The following is a 16286-nucleotide window of genomic DNA, read 5'->3' as shown; positions in this document are numbered from 1 at the left end:
TGAGACAATAGTCTAATCCAAATCAGGATAAGGACAACCATGATTGTACTCACCAGACAACCTTCCAGAAGGTATCTTTTAAGGAATAAAGAATGTGCTGATGTTGACAGCTGCCAATGAAGGGTGGACAACTCAGCAAAACCCATGTGCCACCACGTGATGGCACATGGGTCAGGTAAAATACCTTGGTTAGAGAATAATCAATGAAAAAGCACCAGGTGTCCCATGTACACGAGGCGCGCAGCAGTAGGAGGAGGCCAAAAAGGCCCTAATTGGGTCTGAGCCCAATCATTGGAAACCATAATACTATAAATACCACACCACCTCCACAGTTGGTGGCAAGCAAGAAATACATTCTGAATCCTTTACTCATTTTCACATTCTTATCTTCTGCAATATCTTATTCTAACACCGGAGGGTTACCCCAAAGAGGACCCCTCTGTCCCTTTCTGAGGGGTAAGCTCACGGTGCTGTTCGTTTTGTAGGTGGAAGAACTCATATTTCGGAAAACCATCGGTGATATAGCACACTCACACCCGTGGAACGTAGATCGAACACAAGTAAGTCGATCCACGCTTCTTCAACCTAGATCTCTTGAAACCCTAGATTCCGACACCGATCTCCGTAATCCTGGTTTTATCTGAACGGTTTGTTAAGTTTTTGAACGGATGAGGACAATGGTGGTGGCCGGAGTTTCAATGATAGATGAAGATGGAGTGGTGCTGACAATTCTTTTAAAGGGAAGAAGATAGATGAAAATCATTGGTCCCCATCTTTTTATCATTCAAGATTTAAAGAGGTTAAATGATTAAAATAATAAAAAAAATTAAAAAGATTGTTTTATCCTTATTTAACGTTAAAAAGATAACGTAGTTGGTGAAATGGACCAAATTGGCAATAATTATGAAACCTTAAGGTTTCAGATGCAAAAAATAATTATTTTGGATGAAACTCGCAAAAGTTATCAAACCAAAGGTATGAAAATGACACTTTACTCTAACTAATAAAATGTATAATTTTGTAATCTGTTTCAACTCCTAAGTTAAAAAAAATAAAGAAACCAGATATGCTGACAGGGTTCCTATCTAACTATTCTAATAAATAAAAATAATGAAGAATATTCATGCTATTCATGAGTTATCTGTATAATTTGGTTTATTTTGTACTGCTCATTGGTTATAATCAAGTATTATAATTTATTAATTCTGAAAATCATGCCATCTAAAATTCAACTTTTGAATGTTTCTAATAAATTGCTCTCATCTTCTATATTGTGATTCTTAATAATAGTAAGTATTAGTTAATAATATATGCTATAGTAGTGGACTATTGTAAACAAATTATGTTTTTTTAGTTAATTTCAAAATTACTTAATGTGTATATTCACTTATTTGATTTCAATAACAACTTAATGTGCATATTTCTTAATTTTATTTTCAATATTATTTTGTTCTTCTATTTAAAATAACCGCCCTTATTAATTTTTATCATTTGAAAAATCTCGTATATTACACGGGTTCAAAAGCTAGTAAAATATATAATTTTACAAGTACTAAAAGTAAAACACAATATAAAGTCGTAGTTTTTTCTTTACATAAAATAATTATGTTAATTTGTGAAGAGGTATGTACCCGCCTCAACACCGAGCAAGGCGGGTCAACCCACAAGATATAGACAAGAGGCTTGAAATCAAGACATTACGAAGGCACAAAGCCAAAACCTATGCGCATGGCGCATATCACATATGCTCACGCATATCACATATGCTCATGCATCACATGCTCAGGCATCATATGCCCAGGCACCACACATGCTCAGGCATCATATGCCCAGGCACCACAGATGCCCAGGCATCACATATGCTCACGCATCACATATGCTCACGCATATCACATATGCGCGTGGCGCATCAGCGCGCGGCGCATATCACATGCTTGTGCATATCACATCTGCGCATGAAACATCTGCGCGTGAGAATAAAGAGAAGACCTCGCGCATCCTCAGGATAGGCGCATATCATACATGCACATAATCAACCTCGCCCTTATCCAAATCAGGATTAGGGCAACCTTGATTGTGCACGTCAGACAACCTTCCAGAAGGTATCTTTTTAAGGAATAAGAATATGCTGATGTTGACAGCTGCCAAATGAAAGGTGGACAACTCAGCATAACCCATGTGCTACCACGTGATTATAACCAATGAGAAAGCACCAGGTGTCCCAGAGGACACGTGGCGCAGAGCAATTGGAGGAGGCCAACAAGGCTGAGCCCAATCAGTGGAAACCCTAGCACTATAAATACAGCATCAACTCCACAAGGAGAGACATTCAATCATATCCAATTATTCAATCACAGACAGTTACAGCCAGTAACAGATCCAATCATCCAATATCATCTGATAACATCCAATTACAGAGTATTCAGCTATTAAGCAATACACTCCAAATTCCTTACTCTCACATATTATTATCTTCTCCCACAAATACTTATTCTCACACCGGAGCGTTACCCCAAAGAGGACCCCTCTGTCCCTTTCTGAGGGGTAAGTTTACGGTGCTGTTTATTTTGTAGGTGGAAGAACCCAGATCCAAGAAAACCATCGGTGAAATAGCATAATCACACCCGAGGAAAGTAGATCGTCTACCAGTGAGTCGATCCACGTTTCTTCATTGGCGCCATCCACTGTTACAACGGCAACAAGATCTACTCAGATCTATATAAAAAACCAATTTTCACCATGGTTTCTGGCGTTCGTAGCGTTGATCAAGCTCTGGAGGATATGAATGTGAGGATGTTAATGAGGGACAACAGTTTCTGAGGGCGCAGCGTGATTCTACGCGCGCCACCAGTAACCGTCCTTTCATCACAACTCCTCATGGCCAGACTGAAACTCCTCCAGACGATCTTACGTTACAAAATCTTGCCGGCGCGAAACAAAAAGGACCAATGGGTCAAGAAGATGAAACAAATGACCCTAAAGAATGGCTCATAAACGAGCAACGGCGCCTAATGGACAAGTACAACGAGCTGGTCAAACACAAAGCACAAAAGCAAGCGTTTGATAAGCAAACTGTTCATGGAACAAAAAGGGCGCGCGCGCCGGAAGAAGGACATTCTGTTCACACTGCACACACTGAGTTCAGTGATGAAGAAGTGCACAGCATGAGGAAGACGCGAGATACTCATGCAGGAGGCTCACAGCTCCGCGCGCACGTGAACATGGCGCCTGGAGCCAGAGCCGATCTGGATCTGCAAATACCGTACAGCCCACCAGTTAGAGGGCAAGTGGACGTAACCACACCGTACAGACCAGCCATCTTGGTGAAACATTCAAAGTTCACTGAGCGCATCGCGAAGGCTCCTATCCAGCACAAAACCAAGATGCCAAGTGGTTTGGGCAAATATGACGGCACAACAGATCCAGATGATTTCTTGCAAGGTTTTTACAACACGGGAAACCTAGAGAGCTGGACGATGCCAACATGGTGTCACATGTTTGCTCGCTGCCTCACGGGCGCGGCGCGTGTCTGGTTCGAGAGCTTGCCGACTGGGCAAATCGATGGGTTCGAGGAACTATTGGAAAAGTTCCAAGCCCACTTCGTACAGCAGCGCAGACACACGCGCGACCCTGATGACATCATGCACTGCGTGCGCAGGAATGATGAAACGATTGAAGACTACATAACACGTTTCAATCAGGAGTCTCTGGCAATCGGAGGTATAACTGAGCAACTCCTGCGTGTGGCCTTTATACAAGGCGCGCGCAGTGATCAACTCCGCCGAGCTCTCGTAAGCAGAGATGGCATGCCCACCACGTGGGCCAAGTTAATGGAAGCATCGCGAGTCTTCGCGAGAAATGAAAAACAAATTGCCCAAGATAGGGCAAGAGAAAGAGCGCATCAAGGTAAGTCACCGCGCAGCAACGAAAAAAGGGGCAAACAGAACTCTGTATGGTCCAGGTTGCAATCAACCAGTTTTTCTCCCGCAGAAAAACAGGCGCAACCAAGCTCACCTCAGCCCCAAAAAGACATTCGTAATCGCGGGGAGGGTGACAAGAGGGAAGGCGGCAGAGATCCTAACAGACCTCTGCCAAGAATATGGACTCCCCTCACTAAAACACCTTCACAGGTGTTAAGCACTGAGAATGTCCAATTCAAAAGCCCCAAGCCACTACACTACAAGGGACCATCAGACAGTGGCAAGTACTGTGAGTTTCACAAGTCCACAGGACACAACACTGATGCATGCCACCACTTGAAGGATGCAATTGAAAAGGATGTGAAATCAGGCAAGCTGGCTCACCTGGTGAAAAACACAAGACCGCCTTCAGAACCGACAAGGGTGTTTTTTGTTACACAAAAATGCCCTTTGGTTTGAAGAATGCGGGCGCCACCTACCAAAGACTTATGGATGCCGTTTTCAACGAGCAAATTGGAAGAAACCTAGAAGTCTATGTGGATGATTTGGTGATCAAAAGCAGGGAGGAAAAACAGATGCTCAAAGACATCGAGGAAACCCTGGGGCGCCTAAAGGAAGTTAACATGAAGCTCAATCCGAGCAAATGCACTTTCGGCGTACAAGAGGGAAAATTTCTAGGTGTAATGGTCACCAAGGATGGTTTCAAGGTGAACCCAGAAAAGGTGGAGGCCATCCTTGACATGCCCTCGCCATCCACCATGAAAGAAGTTCAGAAGCTGAATGGTAGATTGGTATCAATCAACAGGTTCCTAGCGAACCATGCAAGCAAATCTACCCCATTTGTCAATACATTGAGAAACTGCTTAAAGAAAAGCCAGTTCAAATGGACTCCTGAGGCCGAGCAAGCTTTCAGTGAGATTAAAGAATGTTTGATAAATCTGCCCGCGCTCACAGCTCCACTTCCTGGTGAAACTTTGACATTGTACCTATCAGCAGGAGAGCGCGCCATCGGCGCAGTATTGTTGGTGGATCGCAAGGGAATCCAAACGCCAATATACTATGTGAGTCGGGTGCTGACAGATCCTGAGACGCGCTACTCCATCATGGAAAAGTTAGTTTTGTCACTAACACACGCGTCGCGCAAGCTTCATAGATATTTCAATGGTCATCCCATTGAAGTTCTGACTGGTTACAACATCCAGCAAGTCTTGCGGCGCCCCGCGCTCTCAGGAAGGCTGACAAAGTGGGCACTGGAATTAGAAGAGCACACGATCTCCTATAAGCCCCGTCCAGCAATAAAGGGACAAGTCTTGGCTGATTTCATTGCCGAGGTCCCCGAAGGGAAAATTGAAGAGGCTCAGCGCGAGGTAGACCCTCCGTGAGCCAATGATGAAGAAAATGTGTGGAGATTATTCACCGACGGAGCTTCAAACAACGAAGGATCCGGCGCAGGCCTCAAGCTGGTGGATCCAGATAATCAGGAATATACTTACGCCATCAGGTTGGACTTCAAAAGCACCAACAATGAGGCTGAGTATGAAGCCCTGCTGGCTGGCCTGCGCATCGCGCAAAAATTCGGAGTTAAAAATCTAGAGGCCCATGTTGATTCATACTTGGTAGCAGCACAGGTCAATGGCCTTTATGATGCCAAGGAGAACACCATGCCTCTATATCTAGAGCAGGCGAAAAAGCTCATCGAGCAATTTGACTGCTTCAGAATCATTCATATTCCGCGCAGTGAAAACAAATCTGCCGACGCGCTGAGTAAGATGGCATCAACCAGTTTTGATCACTTTGGCAAAGATGTCAGGGTAGAAGTAATGAGCAACCCGTCGGTGGTAGCGAAGTCTGTCTTTGTAACTCATACAACACCTTCATCATGGATAACTCCAATAATGGAATTCTTGAAGGAGGGAAAAGTACCATACGATCGCGCACAGGCGAGGAAGATAAGACACAAGTCACAAAACTATGAACTGCTTGATGGTACACTTTATCGACGCTCTTATCTTGGGCCGCTCATGAAATGCCTAGATGCTGAGGAAGCAAGCTATGTGATCAGAGAGATACACGAAGGAATCTGTGGAATACATGCTGGCCCGCGCATGGTGGTTGCTAAGGCAATGAGCGCAGGCTACTATTGGCCAGGCATGTACTTGGACGCTTTAAAAGAGATCCAAAAATGCAAAGCATGTCAGAGCTATGCGCCAAACACCATGCGGCCAAAGAACAACTTGATTCCAGTAACCTCAGCATGGCCTTTCCACAAATGGGCAATCGACATTGTGGGTCCCCTACCGCAAGCGCCTGGGCGAGTAAAATTTTTGGTAGTGGCAGTAGATTATTTTACAAAATGGGTTGAAGCCAAGCCACTAGCAAAAATAACAGCCGAAGCGATGAAGCAGTTTATCTGGAGCCACATCATATGCCGTTTTGGCTTGCCCATGGAAATTGTGAGCGATAATGGCAAACAATTCACTGACAAGAAGATATCCAGCTGGCTCAAGGAATTGCGCATCAGCCAAATTTTCACGTCAGTATATCACCCTCAGGGGAATGGCCAAGTGGAGCGCGCGAACCAAAGCTTGCTGAATGGGCTGAAGAAAAGGTTAGAGGGAGAATCCCATTCTTGGGTCGAAGAGCTACCTAATGTCCTGTGGGCGCACAGGACATTAAGCAAAACCAGCAATGGCGAGTCCCCGTTCAGCCTAACCTATGGAACGGAGGCAATGATTCCAGCAGAAATTGGATGCCCATCCCATAGAGTGCTCATGATGAGCAAGATTGATAACGAGCGCGAAAGAAGGTTGGATCTCAACTTACTTGAAGGGCGCATAGAGACGGCTATCATCAGTGAAGCCAAATACAAGAAAAAACTGGAAAAATATTACAACCAGCGTGTGAAAGAATGCCACTTCAAGAAAAATGATTTTGTCCTTCGAAACAATGAAGCTAGCCGCGCGATACCCCCGGGAAAAATGTCCCCCAATTGGGAGGGACCTTATCAAATCTTAGAAGAATTGGGAAAAGGCGCATATGCTTTAAAAGATTTGAAGGGAAAGAAGATCCCGCGCGCATGGAACGCGGCACAGCTTAGAAAATGTTTCATGTAAAAAATGTCAAGTTTGTAATCAAGGCTTTTTAAGCCATTATGAATAATGATACGCGCTATCTTCTCTTAATGTGGATTCTATTACCTTTTGCATACATGTTTCACACTTCCCTTTATTACTTTTGAGCAATATGACAACATTGTATTGACATCAAAAAGAAATAAAAACGAAGTAAAACATACATGCGCGAGCTTCAAGCTCAAACGCGTTAAGGAGTTTTAACTCTAAAACGTCAGGGCCTTAGCCCAATTCTATTACCTTTTGCATACATGTTTCACACTTCCCTTTATTAATTTTGAGCAATATGATAACATTGTATTGACATCAAAACGAAATAAAACGAAGTAAAACATACATGCGCGAGCTTCAAGCTCAAACGCGTTAACTAGTCTTAACTCTAAAACGTCAGGGCCTTAGCCCAATAATGTGAGCCTTAGCTCAAATCACTCACGACATCCATCCTACATACTGCGCAGCCTGACCATAAAACACCTAAACACAACTAAGGCAAAGCAAATGTCAAAACATAGTTGTTAAGGTCTCAGGTTGGGGTCGCGCATGAAATTGTAATGGATATCTGAGTAACACATATTGACACGTAAAGGCTAAAAAACTCATAATTCCATGCGCGATAACGTCGCGCAAAAGAGGAATAATGAAAACGCCAAGGCACGTGTCAACATAATCAAGATATGGCAAAATCACTTACAATATGACAAGGGTTAAGTATAATAATTTCCTTACAACCTTGTTCTTATTTCAACGTGCAAGCATATCTTAAATTCAACAAGCAAGCATTCAATATAAAGAGATGAATGGGAAATGCGCAAGATGCGAAGAAGGGAAAAACAACATTTCATTCCAAAGCATTGAAATTTACAAGTTTACAAGATGAGATACAAACTACAAATAAAAATAAAAAACATGAAGGGCTTCTCAAGTCTCCACGTTGACATCAGCCTCTTCATCATCCTCATCACCGCCCTCAGCATCTGGCGCAGCCTGCTCCTTGTCATCTCCAAACTGACCATAGTCAAGTTGTTCATCTTGAATGGAGTCTTCTATCACAGTAGTGTCAGGAGCGGATCCTTTGGCCGCGCCAGAGCCGCTTGCAGGAGCAGTATTCCCCGCGCCATCTGCGCCGCCACCAGCCCCTTCGCACTCGTCAAGTAATTGCTTTAGCGTCCCGAGGTCGGGCTGGTCAGCAAGCGCGGATATCTGCAAATCATAAGCAAAAATATGAGTACAAAAATACTTGGAAAATAAATCAAAGTAATCTCATTAAAGTTAAAGTACCTGCCCAAGGATGGGAATGGGAGTATTCAAATACTTCTCCCCCATCGCGGCCATGTCCGCGCAGGCAACGTCGCTCTGATAAGGGTATTCGGATGGGTTCTTCTTCAGCATACCATATTCATAGCCATCCTTAAACCCTTCAGCTCGACCCACCAAGCGCGCGGCAGCGTTGCAATCCATCACAAGGGCCTGAAACTCGTCTGAATATTTCATCGCATAAGCGCAACGAGTCATGCCCTGTGAGACTAGCCATTGGCGATCCTGCGCGAGAGAAGAAACAGTCGTCTCGAGGGCAGGAACCTGAGAGTTTAACAACTCAACAGTTTCCTTAGTCTTTTTTAGCTCCTCTTTGTCGGACGCTGCTGCCGCCAAGGCTTCTTCCTTTTCCGCCTGCGCAGAATCAAGTGCTTCCTGGCTAGACGCTGCCATCGCCAAGGCTTCATCCTTCTCGGCCTGCGCGGACGCCAGTTCCTTCTTCAGGCGCGCAACCTCACTCTCCAGTGATGATTTTTCAGTGATAGACTGGACAAGAGCTTGGTCACGCGCCTCCGCCTCCAGCTCCAAGTCGCGCGCTCTGCGCGCGTACTTGGCCGCGTCCGCCTCCGACGCCTGCAGCTTCTCCCGCGCAGCCTGAACCTCATGACCGCGCTTCACGAAGGCGCTGTTGGCACTTGCTCTGTTCTCACTGAGCTCTGCTTGGAGCTTCTCAGCTCTCTCGCGAGCATCAGAAAGATGCCAAGCAGACACCTTAGCCTCTTGCTTGGCTTCCGCAAGAGCATCACGTACTTTTACGTAATCATAGCGAAGCTCTTGGGAGGCAGCAAAGAAGGCCAACCCAGCAAACATATGATCGTTGAGCAAGTCGTCGCGAGCGCGGTCCTCCTGGAACCTCCTTTCAGTTGGAGGCACAGCATGAGCCCAGAATTCCGCACACACACCCATGGACTGAAATGTGCTGTCTTCAGTAATATTCCATCTCGGGCGGTAAATGTGATCGGCTTCCTGCAAAAACAAAGTAATTATCTAAGTCATCAAAACATTAAGATGGAAGTCCGCGTAGCGGAGCAAAAAAGAACCTATACCTGCGGGGATGAAGCAGAAAAGTCAGCGCCAGCCCCACGAGAAGGCTCAGCCGCGAAGCCTCGTGGCGCTGCAGGACTGGCGCGACCGCGGTCGGAGTCTTCAACTTCAAACTCCTATTCCTCCTCGGAAACAGGCCTTTTCTCCTGCGACCTAGAGCCAAAATCGGTCTCGCGAGGAGGGCTGTGCGCAGGAGGAGGTGAGGGAGGTCTCGACGCCGCCAGGTCGGCGCGCAAAACGGCCTCCTGCTCCTTAGTAATCCCAATGAGGGGAGACTCATCGCTTGCAGGAGCAGGAGCAGAGCCAACGGCGCTGGCACCGGCGCCAGGAGTGCCGCCAGCAGCTTGTACGCCAGCTACGGCTTCTATGAAAAAATCAACAACAAGAAATGGTTCATGACTAAATCTAAAAGAAAGTCAGAAAAAAAGAGCGCAATACGTACCTTGGCGCAACTCCGTTCGCGAAGCAAACATCGCCATGAAGTCCATTCTACCCTTCTTTGAGGGTAAAACAGGGGACTTCGAAGCGACCTCCGGCGCAGCCTCGGCATCTTGTTGCGCTGTCGCCGGCTCTACAAACATTTGAGTGAGTAAAGATTCATTAGTAATTCTATCAGAATCGCGCTCATAGAACCATAAAAGATAAGCAAAGGATAAGCAAAGTATACCTGTCGAAGGCGCAACACCGCTTCCCTTTTCCGCCGCGCGAAGGGAGGAGGTAGTGGCACCATATCTCAGGTGGACAGGAGGTCTGCCCACTTTTTGAGGCAGGGAAGACAAGGAAACCTTGGTGGTAAACTCCTGGGTTTTCCCAAATCCCCCCGCCTGAGTAGAAGGATCCTGAACAACAGGGGCAACATCTTTCTTCTGTTTCTTACTGGCCCCCGCGCCAGTTTTCCCCTTAGCTTTACGCTTTAGTTGGGGCGCCTCCTCCTCCTCCTCCTCCTCCTCTTCCGCGAGCTCCAGCTCGTAGTTTTCGAGCGCATCTACAATACACGCAACAGAAGTGTTAGCAAAATTTGGTATTATAAAGGAAAATGCATAAGTACAAAGGCTTACCAGGCGCATCGCTGTCGAAGACAAATCCCAGATCAACAGGGATGAACATGTCATCAAAGCGATCGGGGAAACCAACCTCCCCAGCGCCGAGCGCGACGGAGCCACCCTCCATATGCTCATCATATGCGGCGTGGATATACTCCTTGGTGACTGCACAAAACAAGTCAAATGATATCAGCAAAAAGAATTATATTCGCGCAGAAGTAAAGCAATGAGATAAACTTACACAAGCCGTCGACTTGGATAACGGGCTCAGTCGCGCTGTCCGCCCACCTCCTGCTCATACCAACCCCCACCAGCGCCTCCTCACAAATGTTCTTGGCGGGGGATGGTTCAGCGGTCAACTTATTAACCCAGGCGCCAGTTGGGTTCTTGAGGACACCCACATCCGCAGGCGCAGAAGAAATCGCGCGCATGGTCATGCGGATGGGGATCACACCAGCCCTTATATAGAAAAATTTCTCAGACCAGTCATGAAGGCTCTTGAATGAAACAGTGCAGCACTTCACCTTCTGACTGCGAGGAATGAAGGAGAACCAAGAATCTTGGATCTTGGGCTTGTAAAAAAACTGAAAGCGCCGAGGGGTGGGCTCCTCGCGCTGAGATTTGCACATGAACTCAAAATGAGTCATGCGCACAAGTCCAAACGGATGGACTTGGGATATATGAATCCCATAAAACTTAAGCAGTGCACCCACAAACCTTGTCATCGGGAGACGAAGGTTGCAGTGGGTGAAAAAATGGCTATAAAGGGATATATAGCCGGTGGGCGGGTCCGCCGCCGTTTGCCCGGACCCAGGCAACATGCAGCCAAACACAGGGAGAAAACCCTGAGAGGCGATAAGGCTGTCAAGATCAGCCTGCCTCAGTTTGCAGGGGATTTCATTCCACCTCTTCACGGCCTTGGTCCTCCCTACCTCCTCCGATGAGACCTCAGCAGCCTTCTTCCCCTTGCCGGTCTTCTTCAATGTAGACATTACTAACGATTTTCTACGGCAATGGATGGGGGAGATTGTGTGGTCTGAACTATCAGACATACAAGTGTAAAAACGAACGGAGGATGCTTCTGAAGAACAGAAACCTAGAAGCAGAAGACGGTAATCGGAATAGAATAAAAGAAAGAAAAGAGCTAATGAATATTAAACAAGAAGATAAAGGATAAAAAAAACTCTAAGGGCTGGCTTTTATAGGCCCAGGAGAGAGAAATTTTGGTGCTGAACGGACTTCACGCGCCCCCACTCGTAGGTTTAAGCCAATGCGAGCGCGACACGTGTCCCTGACACTGTGTGAGGGGACATGAAAGGAAACTATACGGCTGCTGCCAGAGTTCACGCGCCACCACTAGCAGGAACGGACCAACGCGAGCGCGACACGTGTCCCTGACAGCATGTGAGGGGACACGAAAGGCAACTGTAGCACCTCGAGCACACGAAAGGCCTGACACGTCTCCATCACTGGCCCACGTCAGCAACAACCAACCACGTACAGGGACGATTCGTTTGCAACCAAAAGGATAGAATTTCGCGCAACGATGAATAATAAGAAGAAAAAGACAAACCCCTACTAAAAGAACAAACTGTTAAGTCTAATATCTATCTTGCCTCGCTCGCGCGAGACAAGACACACATTAGACTGGGGGGGCTTGAAGAGGTATATACCCGCCTCAACACCGAGCAAGGCGGGTCAACCCACAAGATATAGACAAGAGGCTTGAAATCAAGACATTACGAAGGCACAAAGCCAAAACCTATGCGCATGGCGCATATCACATATGCTCAAGCATATCACATATGCTCATGCATCATATGCTCAGGCATCATATGCCCAGGCACCACACATGCTCAGGCATCATATGCCCAGGCACCACAGATGCCCAGGCATCACATATGCTCACGCATCACATATGCTCACGCATATCACATATGCGCGTGGCGCATCAGCGCGCGGCGCATATCACATGCTTGTGCATATCACATCTGCGCATGAAACATCTGCGCGTGAGAATAAAGAGAAGACCTCGCGCATCCTCAGGATAGGCGCATATCATACATGCACATAATCAACCTCGCCCTTATCCAAATCAGGATTAGGGCAACCTTGATTGTGCACGTCAGACAACCTTCCAGAAGGTATCTTTTTAAGGAATAAGAATATGCTGATGTTGACAGCTGCCAAATGAAAGGTGGACAACTCAGCATAACCCATGTGCTACCACGTGATTATAACCAATGAGAAAGCACCAGGTGTCCCAGAGGACACGTGGCGCAGAGCAATTGGAGGAGGCCAACAAGGCTGAGCCCAATCAGTGGAAACCCTAGCACTATAAATACAGCATCAACTCCACAAGGAGAGACATTCAATCATATCCAATTATTCAATCACAGACAGTTACAGCCAGTAACAGATCCAATCATCCAATATCATCTGATAACATCCAATTACAGAGTATTCAGCTATTAAGCAATACACTCCAAATTCCTTACTCTCACATATTATTATCTTCTCCCACAAATACTTATTCTCACACCGGAGGGTTACCCCAAAGAGGACCCCTCTGTCCCTTTCTGAGGGGTAAGTTTACGGTGCTGTTTATTTTGTAGGTGGAAGAACCCAGATCCAAGAAAACCATCGGTGAAATAGCATAATCATACCCGAGGAAAGTAGATCGTCTACCAGTGAGTCGATCCACGTTTCTTCAATTTGGATAAAATGTTTTATTGCAATTAAATAGTGATAATCACTTTTCTGAAAATACAACTTGCAAGTTGCAATGAGCTTTTGTCCGATCACGTGAAGTTGAATTGACTTCATCTGGTTCTTCAAGAACACTTAACATCTTCAAACTTAGATTTTTTTGTTAGGACTTATTTTATAAAAATAAAACATAAAATAAAAAATAGCAAAAGAAACAAAACATCAGAATTATGGCATAAAAATTCATTTCAAAGTTTTTGGCAAATTTTAACTTTTTTATTGTAGAGTTAATCATTGACGTTTAACCAGAATTGAATAGTTGTGTACCAATCTCCTTTTTACTGCAATGGAATGCCAAAGGTTCCTAATTTTCATCTATTTGCATTCGTTTTAACTAATTTCGTTAGATTTTTCTGTTAATTTTAACAGAAATCACCAAAATACCTTTGGTTATATTTAGAAACTTATAAAACTTTTGAAACCATAACTTTTATTTAGAGAACATGAAAAATATGAGTTCGGACTATAAGATAACACCTCTAACACCTATATAGAATAGGGACCATAGATAAGACTTCTGACTCGTGGATATGATTCAAACCAGTGAACGCCTGACGACGTTGTATATTGCGACGTAACGCGTCCCACTGATCTAATACAAACATTAATGGTGGAACACTCCCGAAGCGAGGACACACATTGTGTACATGTATCTACCGTTATAGAGTTCACGTCTCTCTTTCTTTAAACATATGTTTATTCATCTCACGTTAAACTCCAGTTACGAGGGATTCCGTTTTCATGATCAGTCAACGAATCTGGTTACCAAACACTTCAGCAACATGCATCACTCAGCAAAAACTTTTGATCACCCCTAAACATTTGATTTAATGCACGAGAATAACGTAAAAAAGTGTAACAAAGTTCTTGCTTTCCGCCTCACTTTTAATTTTATATCAACAAATTTTAATTACAACTTTCGTCCCTCTCAAACCCACCTTTAGCCGGGATAATCAAAATTATACAAAACTATTACTTTCCACAGTGCAATTTCAACCTCCACCACCCAAAACCCGTTTATTATCCCGTCTATGTACCCTAAACCCGAGTCCCATGGTTAATTTACACATCATCGGGCGAATCAAGAGGGAAGCAAGTGTCTTCACCACCCGTACTCCATAGGAAATGCGCATAATTGGCAGCATAAAAAGAGTTGCTAGGATCCGTGGATATTGCTTCCAAATAAGTCTCTTCGGCAGCCCACAAATCTTTTCTAATTTGCCATAAAAAGCTTGCGTATTTGTTTAATGCCTCCGCGTCCTTAGGTTCGACCTTAGACGCCTTCTTAAAGTAGTCCTCGGCCCTGTTAAACAAACCACAACGTAAATACTTTCGTACAGAAATAGAAATAATAATCAAAGTATAAACACATTATCGCAACATATAAATTTTAATATTTTAGTACCTATCGTAATCACGAGCCACAAGGTAGAGAAACTGTGCATAGTTGGCCAGTAGTAACGGGTTATCGGGTTCTTGCGAAAGACCCGTTTGATAAAGAAGCTTCGTTCTGAAGTAATCCGCTGCATCTTCTTCCTCAATTTTCACCGTCACCGGAGAAACAAAATTCCTCATCGTCTCGTGATCCAAACCGTCATCTCTGGTCACAATCTGCATTCTATCAGCTTCATCCACAATCGAATTCCACGACTTCAACTCCTCGTCTTCACTTGCCTGGCCCGAAACCGACTCCTCACTTGTCCTACCCGGATTCCCAATCCCCGAAGACGAAGCCACCGATCCATCAAACCTACCATCACCATCAGTTCCACTGGCAACCGGCCGGATATTCCCTCCGCCTCCATTGTTTCCACCAATGGACGTCGTTTTCCCACCCGTAGAAAAGGAGTCGAATTTGGTTTGAATATAGGTATGGTGTTGTGTAACAGACTCCATAGTGGACGGTGGTGCAGCCGCGATAGCGAAGTTGTTACAGGCCATGGAGTGGACGCTGTAATTGGCCAACAGAATCATGACGTACACCATTAGAGTTGGGGTTTGAGAAAAAACCTGCTGGAACAACCACACGAATGAGGCGTTCATCTCTTTTTGAACTCGTACAAGGATATCCTGCAAGTCTTGGTAATATAAGAACTCTCTCATGTGCAGCGTGTAACTCTGAAGCTCCCGGATAATGAACACCATTGACGAAAACGCTTTCTTCACTGAGCAATAAGCAGACTCCCCTGCTTCTCTTATCCCTTCCCGCCATTGTTTCTTCTTCTTAATTATTCGCAGCGAAAACGGCAAATCCACACTGTTCGCCTTTCGCTCTATACTCGCTGGAATCATATCCCCCTGCCACTCCAATTCCAATTCGTCGTAATTCTCTTTATTATCAGCCTCGTCGGAAACCTGAAACCCGAGAGCTAATTCCTTAATCTTCTTCGTGAACTCCTCATCGGAGAATTGAGCGTCTAGACCGGCGGTGACAGCGCCATTAACCGGCTTACGTATTCTGGTTTTGGATGTCTCAGATTTGCTTATGCTTAATTTGGTTCCGAATATTGCTGAGCGGTGGCGGAACCGGTAAGCGAGAGCGAGGTGAGTCAAGCTACGTCGGTTAGCCGAGGGAGACGTAATTGCAGAGGCTAGGGTTTGTAACGAAGAAGAAGAAGAAGAGTGTGGAATTGAATGTTGTGGTAGATTCAAACAGCTGTTGGCCATTTTTGTTCTCATTTGAAAGTATGAACAGATATTCAAAGATGAAAGCTTATAGATCCAATAACTACGTACAACAAAAAGTCAATAACAATCGTTCCTTTGAACCTGAAAGAGTGAAAATAAAGCAAAATCAATAATCTTTCATCGAATCTCAAAAAATATAATGATTACCGCACACATACACACACAGCTTTAAGCATTAAAATCGGCGGATCAGAAAACAGAAACCAATGGAATGAAATATATATCTAGATCTACGCACCTAGCAAAACCAGTGACACCGGAATAAGTTTATGGCGATGGTGAATGTTTCCGGCCAAGTACGACGGAGTATGTATATCACTTAGCCAGACCAGAGGAAGAGGGGTGTGAGGTTGTTATATACATATATGGCATCTCTC

At 45.0% G+C, this 16286-nt stretch overlaps 1 protein-coding gene across 1 annotated transcript; it reads right to left on the bottom strand.

Moving 5' to 3' along the window:
• Positions 1–14081: 14081 nt before the first annotated feature.
• Positions 14082–15891, bottom strand: LOC143576690 (uncharacterized). The gene is made up of 2 exons (XM_077060726.1): positions 14627–15891; positions 14082–14524 (listed from the first exon to the last, which is right to left on the bottom strand). Exons 1-2 carry the CDS (start codon positions 15886–15888, stop codon positions 14284–14286), a joined length of 1503 nt encoding a protein of 500 aa, XP_076916841.1. The 5' UTR covers positions 15889–15891; the 3' UTR covers positions 14082–14283.
• Positions 15892–16286: the final 395 nt, after the last annotated feature.

Source organism: Bidens hawaiensis, unplaced genomic scaffold, assembly GCF_021521415.1.
Source record: "Bidens hawaiensis isolate Kalapana, Puna unplaced genomic scaffold, B.hawaiensis_p1.1 tig00028263_1, whole genome shotgun sequence".
NCBI lineage: Eukaryota > Viridiplantae > Streptophyta > Magnoliopsida > Asterales > Asteraceae > Bidens > Bidens hawaiensis.
Note: the sequence above shows the minus strand (reverse complement) of the source record. Positions and strands in the feature narration are given on the sequence as shown.